We start from the raw sequence: 20,474 nt of genomic DNA on the forward strand, positions 1-20,474 counted from the left end.
AGACAATCAGAAAAACACATTTGATAATATTGTCAAATGGAAAATCATGTAAGCTTTGTGGAGCTTTTGAAAAGAGAGAAAACAGAAATAAACTAAATATCTTCCAGTTACGTCACAAGACAGGATTACATCTTAAAAAAAAAATCCTGAAAAATTTGTTGTTTATATTGTAGAAAGAAAAACAGGTATTGACAAAATCTACTTTGTGGTCCATTAAGTCATTAGGAGTAAAACATATTCCATCAACAACTCTTTTAAAAATGTACATCCATCTACTTCTATTCAAACCTTTTGACCTTTGCAAACAGTAAAACCTGTACTCGTGAGATATTGTCTTCATTTCAACTTTTGTCACCCAAATATAGTTTACAACCTGATGTCATTATGAATCTGTATGATTCTAGTTCAGAGGAAGACGTGTGCCCTCTGCTCTCCTCACCCTGTTGGAAACCCTTTCCCAGGCCTGTTTGACCAGAGCCTGATCCACTGTCAGCATCCCGTCCCTCTGAGTGGACTGCAAAGCTCCTTCCACCTGCTTCCTCATCATCTCAAGCTGGACACGCAGACTCTTGAACATCTGATCAGAAAAAATAAACAATTTGAAGGTGCCAATCAGTAATGACAGGATGTTCAACAGCAGTCAATTACACTATATAAACATCAGAAGAGCTTCTCATTCAAAAGGTGCACCCTCTTCCCATTGGGATCTATGGATAATTGCCTCCAAATACTATTCCTCTGTCTGGCTTCAGCTTCTCGGTCTTGTACAAAGAAAATGAGGATACCTCACATGCTGTTGAATATGGAAAGTATCCCCAGGCTTTGGTGGAATAAGGCAGATTTCCTGCAAATATGACGGCTGCTGCCTGATCCCCACAGTGTGATGGCACTGATTAGGCTAATAATAGGAGCGTCTGCGAACAGTTTAAAACGTGCACACACACACACACACACACACACACACACACACACACACACACACACACACACACACACACACACACACACACACACACACACACAAACCTGGTACTGTTGAGCAAGATTGCCCTCAGTCTCCTGAGCCTGGACTGCATCTCTCTCCAGCTGGTCGAGCCACATTTTCAGCTCCCTCAGGCTTTTTCGCTGCTCTCTCTAGGAGGTTGGGGTGAGGGTTGAACGGATGAACAGGAGGATTGAGAAGAGCAAGAAGGGGAAATAAAAAGAGCAAATAAATAATACGGGTAAAGGAGGAAAAGAAGACAAAAGAGGAAAATTTGAGTAACCAAACAGGTAAGAGAAATTGGTAAATTGATTGTAGAAGGCTCTATCGAGGAGACAGAGCGTGTACTGTGTTAAACGTGGTTTCCCCTAATCCTCTGTGTCTCCCTGTAGGACAAAACGTCAAAAACCCACAGCTGCCAAAAACACTCAGCTTAAACAAGCTATTTTGTCTAAGACCCCCTACTAACATTTCAGTGGATTTTAAGTAACCATGACGATAATACTATGCTGCTGAAAAGCCTATGTGATAGACTATTCAGTTTGAGAGCTGCTCCGTCTCAGTCTATTCATCTTTCTCACTTCACATTGCTTCTCTCATGAAGCCCAAACTTTAGTGTTTATGACAGCTTAAGGCATTAAAGTAGATTAACTTATTGCAAAAGTGAAACGCTCTATTATTTGTCACATAATACACAACATTATTCCTGTAAATGCTGCTATAACCAGTTTCAGCGACTGTTTACTTGAAAAAATAAAACGTCTGTTTATAAGTGAAAAAACAAACAATAATAAACATGCAATGGCTGATACTAGGGTGTGAACAAGAATTGTCACCAATGAACAAAGCGTCCATTAAACACAGCAGCAACATAAAGGCCCAATCAGTGTTGTAAAACAACAAAACATAGTGTGACATGGAAGGCGAGTGGTTGGGGCTGCTCTACAGCACATCACAGACCTGGACGCTGTTAACCTTAAAAACAGGCAGCCTCTATTCACAGAGCTTTCCATCAAATATGCTGTATCAGTGCACATTGCCGATGCCAGAGGCTCTCATTGTCATGCTAATGGCACCAGGAGCCTCAGCGCTGGGTGGTAACATTCATAAATGGCAATATCACATCTTATTATACCGGACTTCCTTTTGTTATCATGGCCGAGAAGCCCCGGGGCGGGAATATCGCATCGGGTAATATAAAGAGGCACTATTATCGTGTCGACGCTGACATGCAAAAACAATGTTTAATCTCATCCATGTGATGTACAGGAGGCAGTAATACAGCAATTGAAAATATCCAGAAAAATAATCTTGAATAAAATAGATACGGAAACTTTGAATGTGCATGGACGTGAAAGGCACTGAGCTGCAGAAGATTATTGAGTACTTCCCCTGAGGGACCTGAAGTTACTGTATGACCTACCTCCAACATTTCCTCTATATCACGAGGGGCAAGATCATGCTGTAGGACAGAGGCAAGCACAACAACCACAGAGAAGCAGTCACCATACAACAACAAAAAAATAAAAACAACAGAGAGAGAGAGAGAGAGAGAGAGAGCGAGAGAGAGAGACAAGAAGAGAAATGGACACAAAACACAAAAACTGACGCTGAAGTCAAATCACAGTTCATTGAACCTTCCAAGCTGGGGCCACAGTGAAGTCAATTGTTGATGGAGAAAAAAATTACTTTAATTGCAGAGATCTTTTTTTTAAAAAATAGATTCAAACGCACATGCATTCCTTAATGCAATGCAAACAAAACAAAGAATAACACAATGTCATTCTGATTATGCACAGTATGCTGTTTGACAAACTGACTGTGGGAAGTTAAGAAGAAGACAAACAATCACGATGCAGAAGAAGATAAGCTGACGAAGGTGATGGACATTTCCAGACTGTTGGTTACCTCTTCCACTGGGTGTCCCTCTGGGTCGCTGTGCTTTGGTACGGGGAGATGTTTCAGGAACTGGGCTACATAGGTCATGACAGATTTCTCATCGGGCTTGTCCACGTCCACGTCTGAGGAAGAAATCAAAGACACAAGATGAGTCCGGGGTCCCAGAAAACTATTTTTCCCGTCTGAAACAGACATCTTAAATGAAAGACATTCTCAATATTTTTTAGATCGGTGTTGTTTGGAGGTTCCACATTGCTAAACCTTGTGGCCTAATGGACCTTAATTATACTGATGTTAAGCTTGATTAGTCTGAGTTCATTCAGAGGGGCAGGCGTGAAGGGGCACAGATGGTGTTTGGCTTTGACACTGAGGTGCACATCTGAAGCAGTAACAGGCCCATTATTGCAGTCATGTGTTCAGAAAATATCCCTCCAATTCATGAGAAGAAACTGATTCAGGGAATGTTTTCTGTGAACTTCAAAAGTGGGTCTGCAAGATCTCTCTACTGCAATAAGGCAAAAGGTGCCAAAACAACAGTAATCAATATCGTGGCTAGTATTTCGTCTTTACCTTAAATTGGATATTTAGACAAAATCAGTTACAAAAAGTCATTATGAGCCCAAGTTCTTCAAATAATAATGTACTATATGTGCCAAAATCAACCTTTATTGCTCATAATTCACTTTTATAGGGTGAACAGGGCAGTTTTAGTGTAGCTTCATATGATGACAGTCACTAAGAGCTCAGATACAAACTGCTGCTGACGTCATGTGCTGTAATCTGTCTTTAAAACCTCTGGTGTTCTGTTCATGTATTTTATTTATTTGAACACTTTCTGAGCCTAAGGCTAAAGGGCCAACAGTCCCTGTTCACAATATTTCAAAATATGAAAAAAAATGGATCTTTCAATCATAAAAGCTGCAGATCACTTTTTTGAAATGCGATGGAAATAGTGTGTGTATAACAACATACATGCCATAAAGTAACTGATCATAGCACAAGTATGATTTTCACAAATTATATATTTTTGCTGCGTATTAGTACACTTTTTGATTCACAAAAAAAAGAAAGAAAAGAAACAGCAGAGGAGAAAAGATATTTTCACGGTCTGCAAAGGTCATTCGGTCCCGTGATGTTGTTGGAAAGTGTGTGACTGTCCCTGGAAACAAATTCCTGCTCAGATCAGTTTTCATAAACTTAACAGCAAAGTCTCGAGGAAATGCTAAAGGAAATGTTATTTACCCTCTGGGTCAAGAAGCTGTGGAATGCCTAACTCTGTCTCAGCCAATAAGAAGGCTTCCTGCAGATTTTCTCGATTGGGCCTCCTCCATACACGCTCCATGTCGACCAGATTAGGCCGGAGGGCATGGATGACTGCGAAGAATGCCAAGCCAGTGCGCCAGCTGGGGCCAAAGTCCTTCACCTCAAGACCATGACGTCTAGAAAAACACAGAAGGTCGAAGCGGACAACAGCATGATCACTAACGCTGAAGCTTTCGGCATCCATGCTTTTCTCACACTCAGCGGTAACTAGTATCAATGTGCATTTGGCATAAATATTTCTCAAGAGACTCTATTGAAAAGTACATACTTGGTGGCTGTCTGCTGGACCCATCTCAGTAAAGCCTTCCTGGCTCCACCCTGCATTGGAGGGACAGGTTTTCTTTTGACGGGTGGGCTGGTGGTGTCAGTGCTGCTGGTGGAGCTGTCCAGTGACGAGGCGCTGCTGGACAACGCGTGGAGTGCTGGTAGACTACTGGTTAGCTCTTCAATCTGCAGGCAACAAGAAAATAGACGAATCTAGCTTTCATTCTAGGGAACATCACTGTTTGTCCTGTTTAAGTCGTGAATGTCTGAAGATTTCTTCAATATAAGCAACGGACGAGTGTGAAGTTCATGACTGCAGTTCGTGGCTCAAGGCTGAATTTAAGTCCAAAAGGTTTTAATAGACAAGAGAGACCACCCATCCAGCTTCTGTACCATCTTGGTTGTTTTAGTCAATTCCAATTGACTTAGAGCAAATTCAGGGCAAACACAGACAAATAAGACACAGTCACGTTCACACCTTTCAGCAATTTTCAGAAAACTGTTTTCTGTGCATCCACAAGAGAGCATGCACAGAAAACAGTTTTCTGAAATATGCTAAAGTTTTTAATGACGCATTGCATATCCCACTGTGTAGATTTAAAGTATTAGGGGGTTAAAAGTCCTTTTCATTTTCAGAAATACAAGGAAAAAGCAACAATCGACTTTAGCCCATGACTACTCATCGGTTGTCAAGGATTTATTGGCGTACACACACAATACACTGTATTTCTCAGTCTGCTCAGCAACAAACGAATTGGGACTCCATTCAGCTCAAAAAAGCCAAATTTAAAATACATCAACGTGTCAGGAAATGAATAACTACATTGCCAAGCGTTTCGCTTATGTATTATCCACATGTTTGTTGGAATAATAAGCGTATGCATGCATTTATGCTGCAGAGAGAATATCATTACATCCCTGTTGAACTGTGTTTGTCTGAAATCCCTGAGATGGCCACAGATCATTTTCAGTTTGGATGTTTAGAACAATTTTTTTTCCTTTTACATTTTAAACGTCTCTCCCTTATTGTGCCGTCTTGCTTGGTAGAAACGGATGTATTTTAAGCATCAAGCTCTCCGCCGCAGGATGAATCCTGCTGATTCTTCATAACAATCACGTGTTATTAATTTGAGCTGTTATAGTTGTTCACACCATGATTATCAGTTTGAACAAATTGTATTTGTCTTTTGTATTTGCTGCGTCATTAACCCTTATCCAGCAAGCTAGTATGTCAGAGTACATTTTAATTTGTCACCTTTTCTTTAAAAGTTAATGACAATTACAGATTCCAGAGGGACACACTGAGGGTGATGGGCAGTTTTGGCTTTGCATTTCATGATGACAAGAACCAAGATCTGAGATTCAAAGAGGAGGCTCACTGGTGAGGGAATTGACCGCTTGATGAAATAGGTGTGGCGGACATCGAGATGACCAACGTGGGCGATTTCTATACCTTGCGAAAATAATGAATATGCCCTTTAGCTTTACAGTTTTCATACTAACAGAGTTTTGTCTTGCTCCTTCTCTTTAGGAAAGCATCTCTGCTTCCCAGTCAATGTATTTGATAATTCATTTCAATTTTGAAAGTTTTCTTGTTGGTCTATCTACCAATTTACTGAATTTCTTTAGCAAACTCATTATCACAGGAGTCTGGAGCTGATCCCATCTGACTAAGAACAAAGACTGTGTACACCGTGGACTGGTCACCAGCCCGTCACAAGACAAACACAACACAGAGAGACAGAGTCACAAGCACTCACATTCACACCTTCGGGCAACTTTAGAGTCACCAATTAGCATCAAATGCATGTTTTTGTGAGTCTGTGCACCACTGTGCAGCTCGAAATGTTTCTAGTGTGTCAAAATTAGGCTCCTTTGTTTCCACAGCAACATAACTACAGAAATCCTGAAGGAATTTTATTCATTCTGGAGACTTTTAACTTTCGACAAATGGCCATTGATGTATAGGATGTATATTTCTTACCTTTTCCACAAAGTTAGATTATAATCGCAAAAGAAACTACAATAACACCAAAAAGTTGACATTTTACTTATTCAAGTATTTGAATACAGGCTTTGGAGGGTTAAAAATAAAAGATGTAGAAAGATTCACATGCAGAATTTCATGATAGGATTAACAGTAAACAATACCTGGAAGTAGAGGATGATGGTCCACACCAACCCCAGCACGATGGAGGGCCGTCCATCCACGATGTCAGTGGAGTTGATGTTCACTAACTTTATCTGTACGAAAACACAAAATCCCACTTTCAAATAGCTCTAAACAGGAGCAAATATGTGCAGTTTAATTACTAGAACTTTGCCATAATCTCATTCATAAAGATTAGCCAGACAATTTTACACTGTAGCAAATCGGCTCAACTCATATAAGTGAACATTCAGTCTGGATGTAATCCACAGCGCCACTGGATGCTCATCATTCTGACCATATCTACCTCATGTCCTGAACAAACCAGAGCAATAATGTTATTAATACTGACCGGAGATCCTCTGTAGGCCGACTGGGAGCAGATAGCAGGAGAGCGGAGGAGGAGGGGAAAGGAGAGAGAGAAAAAAGACAGATAGTGTTTATAAGTACTCGAGATGAGTTTGATTGAACGTGAACGCCTCATTGACGGTGAGATGGCAGATATTGTGGGTGAGATATTCGAGCAGTTGGCTGGGAGGGGAGATCTATCAACACCACACAGGCAACAGGGATTAAATCCAGCAGAGAATCAGAGTGAGGAAGGGAGAGAGAGGCAGAGATGAGCAGGGAGAGGAAGGAGGGGAGTACACCCTGTGATATGATGATGATGTGCTCCATATTATCACACAGTGGGTTATATTACCGAGGTGCTGCTGCACAACAGGTCACCCTGTGGTAGTATCTGTCACTCCGTATAGGTGAACAAGCATGGAGGAGGAGATTGGGGGCAGGCCAGGGTAGTGCGGGAGAGCGTCAGATCATGGCCGATAAGAATATATGCAATGCATGGTTTTGATATGAGAAAACACAGCAGGCTATCCTGGCCAATCAACACACACACAGTGTTAGGCTGGAGTGGTTCATGGAAGTGCTTTGTGACAACACACACACACACACACACACACACACACACACACACACACACACACACACACACACACACACACACACACACACACACACACACACACACACACACACACACACAGACTGGGAAAAACATACAAAAATGAACATAAACAGACAATAATTATATTACATTGTAGAATATATTATTGTGAGAAAACATTGAGGAAAACATTCAAACTCAGGTTTGAGAGTTGTATATTAGAATGAAAGTTACTATAGTAAATTTTGGAGTATTAATAATAATGGTGTGACCAATGCATTTGAAAGGATCAAGGACAAATAATCAATAACACCAGTTTATCAAACATGAGAATTGCTGCATTTTTTTGTGAATATTTTAAGGATTTTGACTTTTAACCAGACAAAACAAATATCTGAAATCACCTTGGACACAAGGTGGACGCCTTGGATTTTTTTTTTCATGTTACAGCCTTGAAAAAAAAAAAGAACTGATTCGATAATGAAGCAAAACAGCTTTAATTTACAGCCTTGTTTGTCATTGTGGGGATAAACTGAATCCCTAATTAGATACATAGATTACAAGGTTCCAACAGTTACCACATACGAGTGATGAAATGGTAAACATCATTCTCTTACGACACAGACACAACAGAGCAGCATGTATCACACATGAAGTAATCACATCTGAAGCACAATGTAAATACTGTAGAAACCCACATCAGATTTTCACACAGATACATATTTACATTTAATTTTCAACCCACAGAATTTACTCGGGCTCACACACACACACACACACACACACACACACACACACACACACACACACACACACACACACACACACAGCAGAGTGCCCACTGACGTCTGCTCACCAGACAGCAGCTTACTGGAGCAGGATTTACAGTTTTAACCCTGTCACACTTCGGGAAGATGAATCAATGTCCCCGCAGACACCAGCTCATACTTATGGCTTTATTTATGTATATCCAAGGACGAGTCAGGCACAGTTTCGATGATGTTTAACTAATCTCATCGAAGGCCAGATGATCATCGGGATGATTGCACCCCAAAAAAACCCAGGTTGAGCAGATTTTTTTTCACTTTATTAATCTGTCAATAAAGATGTAAAAAAGTTTATTTACAGTTTTATTTGGTTTATTTATTGTCCATATCTAAATTTACTGTGATGCATTTTACTACTGCTCAAACTATTACACCTCCAGTCTGTTGTCATATTTTATTGTTTTGTTTTTTCCTTAAGCTTTTCTGTATGTTTTTGTTCCTAAAAAACGAAAATTATTGCGGCGTAAGCATCAAATAAGCCTCGGGGATATTTGGCTTTCCTTGCATTGTACTTGATTACCTCTTCATTTTACTTTCTTTTTTGTGCGTTCTAACTGGGCAAAATAAAACCAAACACCGTACCTGAAATTGGTGGCGATGACAGAATCACTCACAATAATGCAATAATGACATTGTCCAAATAGTTTCCATTTAGGTTCAGTCAACCAAAGATTCACTGGAAATAAAATGAGAGTAAAGCTCGATATGAGCCGGAAAATGTTTTACTGAGACACAATAACAGGTTTCAGAATAAATGGGGGATTGTGGGAAAGGCGAAGAGGAAAGAGAAACGGGTCACGACAGGTCAAGATTCAATATTTGTGCCCACGAGGCAACAGATGAGCAGGGAGAGCAGCAAGATGGGTTCAAAAAAAAAAGAGAGAAAGAAAAAAAAAAGGTAAAAAGAAGGTGATGAACTCTTACCTTTCTTCCCTCAAGGAATTTAAGAGCTGTGCCGATGTTGGCGACCCAGTGGATCCTCTTTAGCTTCTTGCCTTGCTCACATGGCTGAAAGGAAAACGGAGGACAAAGAACCATGCGGAAAGAAAGAAATGGTGTGGATGAAATTAATGGATGAGAAAAAAAACACACATTTTAGAAATTCTTTTAATGTAAGTATGAATGAAATGCATGTTCCAGAAATTATTACACAAAGAGAATACATCTCAGTGATGCTGAAAAGACACAAAGGTTCAACCAGAGACGTGTTTGACTATAAACAACCAGATCAATAGGACATGAGCAGCTTAGACCTCAGGCAATATTGGCCAAGTAAAATCCTCCAGCTAGGTGTGTGTGTGTGTGTGTGTGTGTGTGTGTGTGTGTGTGTGTGTGTGTGTGTGTGTGTGTGTGTGTGTGTGTGTGTGTGTGTGTGTGTGTGTGTGTGTGTGTGTGTGTGTGTGTGTGTGTGTGTGTGTGTGTACTCTGATCTGTCCTTGTTAATCTGGCTTTCCTGTTCAGTTCAAACATCCTAATAAAAGCCGATCAATAAGCATTTCCATGTAATTGTGACTCATTTCACTTTTTCTCATGCGCTGCACCTCTCCACTGGCCGACTGTTGCTTCACAAACAAACCATGAAAGCTTTACTGGAAATTCTTTCCGTTATCTGCCCAGCCTGATCCTCGCCACGTCGGCTCGGTGAGATCACATAAAAATATAATCCTGCTGGGTCAAGGGGATATGAGGTGTTTGAAGTCTGCGGCTGAATCACGTGCTGCAGGAATGAATGCAAGGCTCACCAGATTTTGTCCTGAGAGGACTTCCAGTAGGGCCAGCAGCTTCACACCATCCTTAATGTCCTCGAACAGGTCTGTCACCTCCAGAGGTGGTACACACTGCAAGGAAACAAATACGATTGTGATTTCTAACAAACAGTTTGGAAATTTTCAAGGTTAAAAATCTACAACATATTTATTTTTTACTAAATGAAACAATTTTCTCACAGCTGTTAAGTCGTTTAGGTAAAAAAATCACTGTTTACATCAGCACTTCATGCTATAACCTCAAACAAAGCCCTCTCAGTTTTCCTGGAATGCAAAGAGCTGAGATTTCAGTTTAAATAGCTTTAGCAATGCACATGAAGTTATGACACAAGAAGTGTTTTTCCCCTGCACATTAGCCCACTTCAAGTGGCAAAGCACATGCATATACCAGAATATAATACATATATTACCCTGTGAGACATTAATTTAAACTTGTGGAACACGGATAAGGGAAATCCTTCAAATAAATGGACTCGGAAGCCCAAATGGAGTTTGGCAGTGCTTTGCCTTACTGACAGCTCGATTCACTCATGAGCAGAAGCTCAGCAGAGTCTGAGTGGCTCTTTCAAATCCTAAAATATGCTGATGATTTCAAACTCTATCCTTCCCATTGACTTCCCTCATGACCTGACACAGACTTCTAGACTTGAAGAAATCCACATATCTCTGTTTCTCGCGACGACGCCACATCAAGGATTTCTCTTAAAGCAGAGTCACATGCTGGGGCTGAGGAGGGGTTTAGAGCGGGGTAAAAGCGTTCAGACGGGCAAACCATTCACAGGGAGATTAGCAGCGAGGGGGGTGGGGGGGTGAGGGAGGGAGAAAAGGCAAAAGGAAAGATGTGTACATGAGTGTTACTATGTGCAAATAGAGTGTGTGTTGTGTGTGTGTGTGTGTGTGTGCTTGTGGTGGAAAGAGGAATAAAATACACAATGCCACCACAGAGAATATATGTGAGGCGTTAAATTGAGTTTAAAAAAAATAAAATAAAAATGGCAGTGAGAAAGACGATCAAGGAGGCGAGAGAAGACTCACTAACCTCCCATCTTTCAAAATTAATTAGCAAATACTCGGGCTCCTCTCACTAATTCCTCTTCTAATGTCATTTCATGGTTTTCGATATTAGAATACGCAGACAGCACTGGCGCCCATATCATAAAGTGACAGAAGAGCCACTTACAAAGACCCCAATTCAGATAAATTATACTATGAGCTAATTGAAGTAAAATTTACCTATTTGTTCTTTATAATCCCAAAGCTAATGAGGAAATTTCAGACTAATTACAAAATAAGAAACTAATATTCATTTCCTCCGCTCAGAAACCTGTGCAAAAAATAAATAAATAAATAAATCAAGGACTTAATGAGCTAATTACATACGAGTGTCTGGGTCATAATTGATTGTGAGCAGAGGAGTTTGAGGATTTGCTCGTCTGTGCTCTCACGTTACTCCCCTGGTAGCTTTGACTCAGAAGATTCCAAAAGATCAACAGCGTGAAAGATGAAGGGCGGCGCAGAAAGAGGAGAGCGGAGGGTTTCGTTTTAAATTGCAATATAATCACATTGTTTTCATCAAAAACCTTCAACCCTACAGTTTTCTGTGAGTTATTGCTCGCATGTGAAATTAATATGTGCCTAACAAAATCTAAAATAGGTAAACTGTCTGACCATATATCATAAAAATTTTTGATATTTGTTAAAAAAAATGAAAAAGAAAAAGAAATGCAGACATGTCCAGAGCTAAACCTTGTAAAAGGAACCTGGACTTAAATCTATATCAAGCCCAATTACTTGCATATTCAATTGTCTATATAATTATTCAGTGTTGGGTTTTCTGATTGAATGTAGTCGTGTCAAACGAGGTGATTAAGTCAAGTTTCAGACAAAAGCGAATCAGTAGTTTGCACTAACAGATGTCATCTCGTTACTGATATATATATTCTTTATGTTTATATATATAAAGCGAACTGCTGCAGGCCCAACCGTATCTGAAAAAATAAAAGATTGTTGTGAATTAACAAGCTGGCGTCAAATGAAAATGTGCCTTTTAAAATGTAGGGCTTCAGGAAATGCCATTATGAGATTTTATGAATCACCATAAAATACTGCATACTATGAAAGCACGTGTAATAGATACAATAGTTGACAAAAAGTACACATTGTTAAAAACAAACTAATATTGTATTAGATAAAATGCTACCAGTGTAAATGATGTCAAACAAAGAAATAAGCCACACTTTGGCATGTTTAAAGGTAAAACATCAATGCCAGTAATGTCTTAGTGACACTGTCTAATGATTTATTGAGAATCTCAGATTAGTGCTTCTGCAAGGTGAAATTTGCTAATTAGCATTAATCACAAAGTGTACAGAGAAACTAAAAGGACAGAGGTGCGTGGATCGGCAAAGCAACCCTGCTGTCGATACAACACTGTTTGTGCTGACAACGAATTGAGAAAAGGTAAACAGAGGGACTGCAAGCTTCGCCGAGAGGTTGAAAATTGAAAAACTCAAACACATCCAGGAGGCACGTGTAGCTGAGCTTCACACTGCGTGTCAGGGTTTGAATTTAGTGTGCATGGAGACGTTTCCCACTATCCCCTCATATCCCCCCCCCCCCCGCCCCCCCCCCCCCCCCCCCCCAAAAGAGAGGGGATTGCGTGTGCATGGGAGTAAACAGGCGTGAGTGGAGCTGGGAGCTTCACTCACTGCTGCAGTAATCTCCAAGAACACTTGGTTCACTGATTACTGCACGAAAGCGGTTTGCCTGGAAAACGCTTGAGAGGCGGGGAGACCTCCGCCGTTCACACTGGCCACTCCTTAATTAAGCTTTAACCCTCTCAGAAAGGATTTGTCAAAATGGAAACTTGGGGTCCAGTCACTGGATCCCTCCACCCTCCCACTTGTCACCCCACTGCGGAGTGTGACTTGAAAGCCTGATACCCTTTAAAAAAAAGTGCTGTTCTGGGGAAAATGCAAGGAGAGAAACCACGCAATACAACACTGTTGATAGAGTATGTGGTCCAAACAACACCAGCCGTTATCTAAATGAAAAACAGTCTGCAAAAACACGGCCCGGCTACTCTCTTGCAGTTTATATCTTTGGCGAGTTAATCTGGTGAACTACTCCAAGTAATGAGAGTCATTAATCTTCTGTATAAATTACCAGCTCCAATACATCCCCTCTCATAGAGAATCTTTGTCAGAGCTCATAAGACTTCTTTTGTTATACCTGTAGAGTGGAAAAGTAAGGGGGAGGGGAGCGATGGTGAAAAGGAAGCCTTCACGCTATGTCTCAACTCACCTAACGATTAATCACACACCTTTAGGCGTTGAATTAAAGACCTGTGATAACTGGAGTGGCCTAATCATCTGCATAGCCAAGGGCAGGATCTATCCCTCTGAGAGCAAAGCTAAACCAACTGTTAAAGCTTCTCCGTCTTCCCTCTGTCCAACCGCTGTCTCACTTTCACACCATTCCGTTTGCCTAATTTGACTCTTTGAAAAGGTCCCTTTCTGCGTCGTGACACATCATAGTTTTACATATGAAAATAAACCCATTCAATGTGATTTCAACCTTTTATTTTCGTACTATTGCAATAGAAAGGCACCCCGAGGAAAGCTTTCATCCTTTGTACAGAGTGAAACCTGTTGTTTAAACCAATTAATAAAGCTCCTCTCTTTTCTTTCTGTCCTCTGCATCTCAAATCATTCATGTTACTAAATTGGTTTTCCAAAATCAGGGGTGTCAGATATGGTGCACGCCGGTCAAAATCAAAAAGAAGGTCCTTTTGCTCGCTAAGGGTCGAGCCGTAGAGGTCATGAAAAGAGGTCATACACAACACTGAGGCCCACAATTAAACAGCAGATGGCAGCAATACTTGAAGCCAAGAGATTAGCGACAGCAGTGAGAGCTAGAGATAGCCAAATACTGTTAACCTCAGAGCAAAACCAGAAATCCTGAGTAAGTCAGACCAGTTGGAAGACAAACACTGTGGCAGGAAGATTTCAAAGAGCACTTTTAAAAACAAAACAGAAATTTTGGGTAGTTTTTGTATTAAAATGAAGTGCAAACTTCAAAGTTATGGGAATTTATAGGTTGCTGTCATTTACCAAGTCCATTTGAGATCAACTCAAACTGCAGATGGACCACAAGTGATGTGAAAGAGAGGAAAGCCCAAAGTCACCATTTCACTTCTACTGTCTCACAGAAGATGTTTTTTTTCATTCTTTGTACCGGTTGTAAAGCACTCCTCCTCGCTATTCATCACAAAGCTTTCTGGGTATTTACCAAGCTGCCGTGACAACCAGGACGCATTTTTGAAGACAAATATAGGACAATCAGTGTCACTATGGTAACGTCAGGTATCAGGTGAAAAGGGTTAAGCAGTTTCATGATGGGCGAAGAAGACGACGACGATGTAATTTGATCAGCTAGATGGAGAGAAAAGAGTGTGAGGAACAAATACGGTTATCTCTTCCAATAGAACTGTGACCATATCACTAATCTGTTAATTAGTTGAATTGGTTAATTAAAGTGAATTTAAATGAAAAATCGAAATGACGTCTCCAGGATCTTTGTCTCTCTGGGTTGTTTGGGTTTGTGCTGAATGAAATGAAATTTCGTTTTGGTCTCTATAGTCTTTTCTCCTAATCACTCAAACCCAGGTTTGAAAGACTGTAACAACAGAGGAAGACAACAAATCTGTTCCATTGGCTGATGACGCCTTAATAAATTAATAATCTACTTACCTTTAGGGTTATTGAAAATTTAAGGCATTTAAATATTGGCCTGCGAGTAATTTTCTGCTGGCACGATCCAGAGACATGATATTTAATAGTACTTCAAGGTTTATTCCCTTCAGACTGCTTTTCAAATGAATTTTCTGCTCCATGTCACTGTAGTTCAAGGCCTCCACAGCTGTCGCAATCAAATAGGGAACCTTGAGATGAGCGTCACACATTGAAATAGCACTTAATTGTGTTGCACTGTGGCATATTTGCCTTGTCCAACCCATCCTGACACTCAATTTACGGAGTAATGAGGATATTGAGGGGCCTAGAGCAGTTTGATACAATAATTACAGGCATGCGATACCGCAAGTGTACTACTTTAGTGTCAGTTATAGATATACATCTGTCCAAGGAGACAAATGAACGGAGGGCTTTCACTCAAAACTATCTGAAAAAAAATCTAAATTGGCCCATAATGAGATAGACAGGTTACTAATACGTAATTTACTGGCTGTAGCTTGCAGGAAAATTCGAAATACAGTTTAATAAATGCTGTAATGTGAAAGCAATAATTAGAGTAAGGGTAAATCATTGCTAGTAGCTATGCAATATTTAAAGACTGAAAGAATAACAAGGGCATGCGTGCGAGAATACATGTATTGTAGCTGTTGCAGTGAGTCGTAACTGCGCTTTGAAAAAGGGAGGAAAATACCAAACACACGGTGGATGGGGAAAAAGAAAAGTTATTCAAAGTGAAAAGCGATGGTATCAGGAAGTTTCCAATCCACACACAACAGCATCTGTGTTTGTGTAAATGGACAACACAATGCTGGCAGTAGCAGTGGGAATCAACCAGACTCTCTTACCTTTGCCAAGTGGGAATTGATCCATTTTGTGAACGTCCTTTTCTGCACAGCCTCCTGCTCATCTGTAAACGAGAGCCCAGAGCATCACTTTTTAGTCACAGGCGAAAATAAACAAAGACGGGATTAAAACACAGGCTTCTCATTGTCAGTTGCAGTGACGGTTTACTGGGTGTGCAGGGCTGCACAGTGACTCTAATTAACTTTGATGCTTCTGTCTAATGTGTCTGTACACAGTCACATCAAGTGATACATTACACAAACTTAGCAAGGGAAAGCGTTTGACATTTACAGATGGCATTTTCACGAGCCTCTCAGAATGGACAGAAAATCCTGCTCTCAAAAATGCCCTTTAGTTTAGAGAAGGGCAACGGTTCTTCCCATATCCTCCAGGATCTATAAGAGGGTTTCTTTCATTTCTGACTACAGTTCAAGCAAGTCATCCATCCTACTGTCGAGTGGTGCTATCACAACACATAAGGCAAGAACTGTTCTGATTTACCTACACATAAAAGGTAGATGTCAATTTGTAGTGGCTGGAACGATAAAGGCCTTTTAGTAAAGGTCCAATCAATGGCATAGATGTCTGCTGGCTATTTTCCCTAAACAGCCACATCACTTAAAAGAAGACAGGACAATAAATCAAGTCATGTCCTTTACGTGTGCACAACAAAGAACACATGTGATGAACGTAAAATCTGTTGAATCATCAAAACCAGAATCTGAATCTCTTTCCTAAAGCACCACGGTGACCATGGCAAGTGAAATATTATTCTGTGCACTGACATAGGAGATGGACTCCCCCCCCCCCCCCCCCCCCCAAAAAAAAAAACATCAAAACACATCACTATAAAAAGTAAGGAGTAGTTGATATGTTTTGCTGACTTTTTAATCCAACTACTGCATTCCTGCTGCAGCGTATTATTCCTTAAACCATTTCACAGGAAAATTCAATGCGACTTGCAGCCTATGCAAAAAAAAAAGAAAAAAGAAAAATGGGACTTGGGATTGACAAATTCATGTGCAACCACCACATCCCATCCCTTCAGAGTATATGCAAGCCAATATAACTGGAACCCAAAGGATCCTATCATGCATAGTAACTGGCACTATGTTTTTGTTTTTTTTCTGTCTCGTATACACAGCAGAGCAATATCCTAGAGATAAGCACATTATCTGACACAGAGCTTTCCTCTACCTTAATAAAATATGCTGACGGCTTGATTACACACAAGTTGGTTAGTGTGTCACTGGGCACTATGGACAGATGTGAACAGGGAGGGAGGTGTGTGTGTGTGTGTGTGTGTGTGTGTGTGTGTGTGTGTGTGTGTGTGTGTGGGGGGGGGGTATCTTTCATACATAATGCAGATACATTCACGCATAGTCATTCGTGCCGCTGAGCAGATCCCTGTTCTATGAATTAATCTTTTGATTGGGTCCAGGTGTAATCAAATATTGATGGGCGGTAATATTGGATGAGAATAGGAAGAGATTTAGTCAGCCGCATCCGCGAACAGGAACATGTGTGACGGAGAAAACGTCTGCATGTGTGCGGTGCCAGCCTCTCGGTCTCAGGGACGAGGTGACTTTGAACTCCAGCGCACACTCACATGCAGTCGCACTTAAGCACACACATGCACACGCTCACATTCTTTCAATATCACAAAGGGTAACAGCCATCCACGGCAGCTGAGCCTCGCAGCAGCGTTTTGACACAGTTGATTACTTTCTGTATCATAAGTCTCATCCACAGCCCCTGACTTCCCACTCTGACCCCCCACTGTGAAGACGTTAATGAAATATAATTAAATTCCAGTTTCCTGCCTCAAAGGCTGTGTCTGGCAACAAGGTGTACGGCTGGTTCAGAGAATAAACTCTCTAAAAACTGTCAAATATTAAACAGCATTGTGGGTCTAATTTCTTCACAGTATAATGAGATAATGTCACTTATACAAACTGATGAATGAATGGCATCCAGATGTAGACAAGCAGATGCAGACAGCTGGATGGTCAGACAGAGAGATAACGAATCTAACATTTTGTCAGTCAGCTCACTGTTGATGCAATAATCAGTGAGTTTGTGCTTTTTCGTTCAGGTACGACTGCTTCACGTAGTACAGGCTCTAAGCGTAGCGTTCTCAACACTGCAGGCAGACACACACACGCCAAGGTGGAAACGCCCCCTTTAAATGTCTGCCCAATTCACTTGATACAGGCTCGTAGCCCTCTGGAAAAAAGAGAGAAAAAAAAAAAGAAGAAAAATCCACCCTGCAGGGAACTCTTCGTGAGGAAATTACACTGCAAAATGCACACGGTCACACACTTTGGCACGCATGCAGCAGGCACGTACAATCCATGCTGCAGTGCCACGCTAAAACACACACGCAGGACGCCCCGTCACATGGAAAATACGCACAACGTCTACTTCTTTTCCCCACACTCTCTGTTTCAGTCACACACAGCCGTGCACTCACCCAACTTACCGCGGAGGTAGTGGTAGAAGCCCGCCACCAGGTTGAGGGATGTGTTCTTTTTGGGGGAGGCTTCGCCCCCTGCTCGCCGTGCCATCGTGTCCCTCACACTACGCTTCGCTTTTTTCCCGCTTTCATGGGGACGATGAGTGGACATCCACGGCCACCTCTGGGAGAGGCAACACTTGCCCTTGCTCCTGCCCTTGCTGCCACTCCCCCCCTTCCTCTCTTTTTTTGGGGAGGTGTCTTTAAAGAGCTCCCTGGAGCAGTGGACCTCCTGAGATGACAGCAGCAAAACTGTTGCTTCGAGGCAGAGCAGCCAGGAAGCATTCACGTTCCTGTTTGGCTCCTCGTCTCTTAAGTCCAGCTGTCCTCTGTCCTGTCCTGCAGCAATGGACTGTAGACTCTGTCAGACTCTGTGGTGTCCTGCCTGTTAAGCAGCTTGGGAGTGTGGTGTGAGAGTACGCGTGATGCAAAGACTGTTTGTGTGTATGTGAGTGAGCAGTGCGCAGTGCCGGCTTGCCTCAGCATCAATCTTTCTTGCTTAGTCCCTTTCACCCTCTCCCTCCCTCTCTCTCTCTCTCTCTCTCTCTCTCTCTCTCTCTCTCTCTCGCGCGTGCTCTCTCTCTCTCTCTCTCTCAATATTTTACTGTAGGCTGCAGGAACAATCCACTTCCCTCCACTGGCCAGCCAATCAGAGTGTGTGGGAATGAGTGATGTCACAACTGCCTCGTCCTTATTTGAGGAGGGAGGGCTGAGGAGCCGTGGGTGGGTTGAAGAGGACCGTTTAGCAGGTTAGTAGGGGAATAAGTGCAAGCTCTACACTGACAGCAGCAGAAACGCAAGAACACATGCTCAAACACGGCATCGGGACAGATGAGCAGGAATTCCCTGAGAGCTGCTGGTATTCTTAATACCCCTCCTCTCTCCCTCTCTGTCATCCACACAGAAACCATGTGGTGCTCTGAGGCATGCAGCTTTCTACTCCGTACAGCCTGCAGGGGAGCAGACTATCACTGACAGTCGTCCTGTCTGATCTACCACTGTACTCTCTTCAGAAAGGGTCGCTTTCATCAGAACCACACTCGCAAACAGTACATCTGTCTATTTGTTATCTCTTGGGGAGGGAGTACGGAAGGGTGGAAAATACGAAAAAGGAAAATGCAATAGTGAGGTTCAGATAATATTCAACATGCAAATGCATCAAGATAAGAGCTTAAAGCATCTTTGAGAAATGCAAAAACAAAGGGAGGTCCAGAACAAAGAAAACATTGTCAACTGTGTTTTAATTTATACTCATTGTGATTCTGCGAGCTGTACTGCAGGGGGGAGATTTTTGTGTCAAACCAGGTAATAAAAAAAAAATAAAAACGCGAACAAACACCAAAGACAAACAGAGCATTGTTCATCTGATTACTGTGATTTCAGCATCTGAAAGAGCTACTTGACTTGATACTAGGAAGAAGACAGAAGGCTACTTATGCTTTTGCGCCAATTTCACCTCAACTCTTTAATACATATTCATGCCTTGTTCTCGGAGGAGCATAAAAATCCATGCCCTTTGGGTGGACATCTCTCTGTGATGTTGCACAGTATTTGCTTTGCCTTCAGAGCCCAACACAGGAGTAACAGTCTCACTGCTGCAGAGCTAAAAGCAGCAGAAAATGAACGTGTTGCATGATATGGACTTCTTTCCACTGTCTGATTAGTATCTCTCTGTCTGTCTGACCTGATGCTCCCTCTTATGCAGCCTGTCAATTTCTCTGAAATGTGTTGAACAAACACAGGTATGCGGCGTGCACACACACACACACACATACACGCACAAAAACATACAGGCAGTAAGAGCTCTGGCAATATTAAAAGCAGGGGGCTTCTCTTTGAAACCATATTCAGAGGCTTTCCTGGAAAGCAATATTCACGCTGAAGAGGCTGTTGGGTCTTATATCAGCCTTAAGGATGAAAGGACCATTCATCATTTCTGTGATTTTTCCCTTTTGTTCTTGGGTTCCCCCCATAAGGGATTTTAATTATGAAAGTCATCAATAACCAATGGCAGCTGTCATCCGCTATCTGTCTGCTGATAATCACACTGCTGACACTCCTCCCTCTAACAGCCCTAAAACTGGCCGTCATAATGAAATCATGAGCCCATTCCATGGTCGTCTTTCTGACGCGAGTCTCTTTGAGGGTCTGTTTCTGCACAGAAAGTATAAACACTGCATATGCAGCTGACTGTGTGTATTTC

The 20,474-nt window shown here is 41.6% G+C and overlaps 1 protein-coding gene across 1 annotated transcript in view; it reads right to left on the reverse strand.

Moving 5' to 3' along the window:
• Positions 1-18,323, reverse strand: part of syne1a (spectrin repeat containing, nuclear envelope 1a) — a gene marked incomplete at its 5' end in the record, with an annotated part of 121,654 nt that extends 103,331 nt beyond the window's left edge. The window contains 11 exons of the mRNA XM_080490831.1: positions 440-577; positions 1,027-1,134; positions 2,891-3,003; positions 4,124-4,320; positions 4,473-4,654; positions 6,620-6,712; positions 6,970-6,990; positions 9,318-9,401; positions 10,136-10,231; positions 15,759-15,820; positions 18,239-18,323. Coding sequence (XP_080346957.1) covers positions 440-577; positions 1,027-1,134; positions 2,891-3,003; positions 4,124-4,320; positions 4,473-4,654; positions 6,620-6,712; positions 6,970-6,990; positions 9,318-9,401; positions 10,136-10,231; positions 15,759-15,820; positions 18,239-18,323 — 1,179 coding nt within the window. The remainder of the gene's footprint in view (positions 1-439; positions 578-1,026; positions 1,135-2,890; positions 3,004-4,123; positions 4,321-4,472; positions 4,655-6,619; positions 6,713-6,969; positions 6,991-9,317; positions 9,402-10,135; positions 10,232-15,758; positions 15,821-18,238) is intronic.
• Positions 18,324-20,474: the final 2,151 nt, after the last annotated feature.

The sequence above is a fragment of the Lipophrys pholis genome, assembly GCF_963383615.2.
Source record: "Lipophrys pholis genome assembly, chromosome: 21".
Classification (NCBI taxonomy): Eukaryota; Metazoa; Chordata; class Actinopteri; order Blenniiformes; family Blenniidae; genus Lipophrys; species Lipophrys pholis.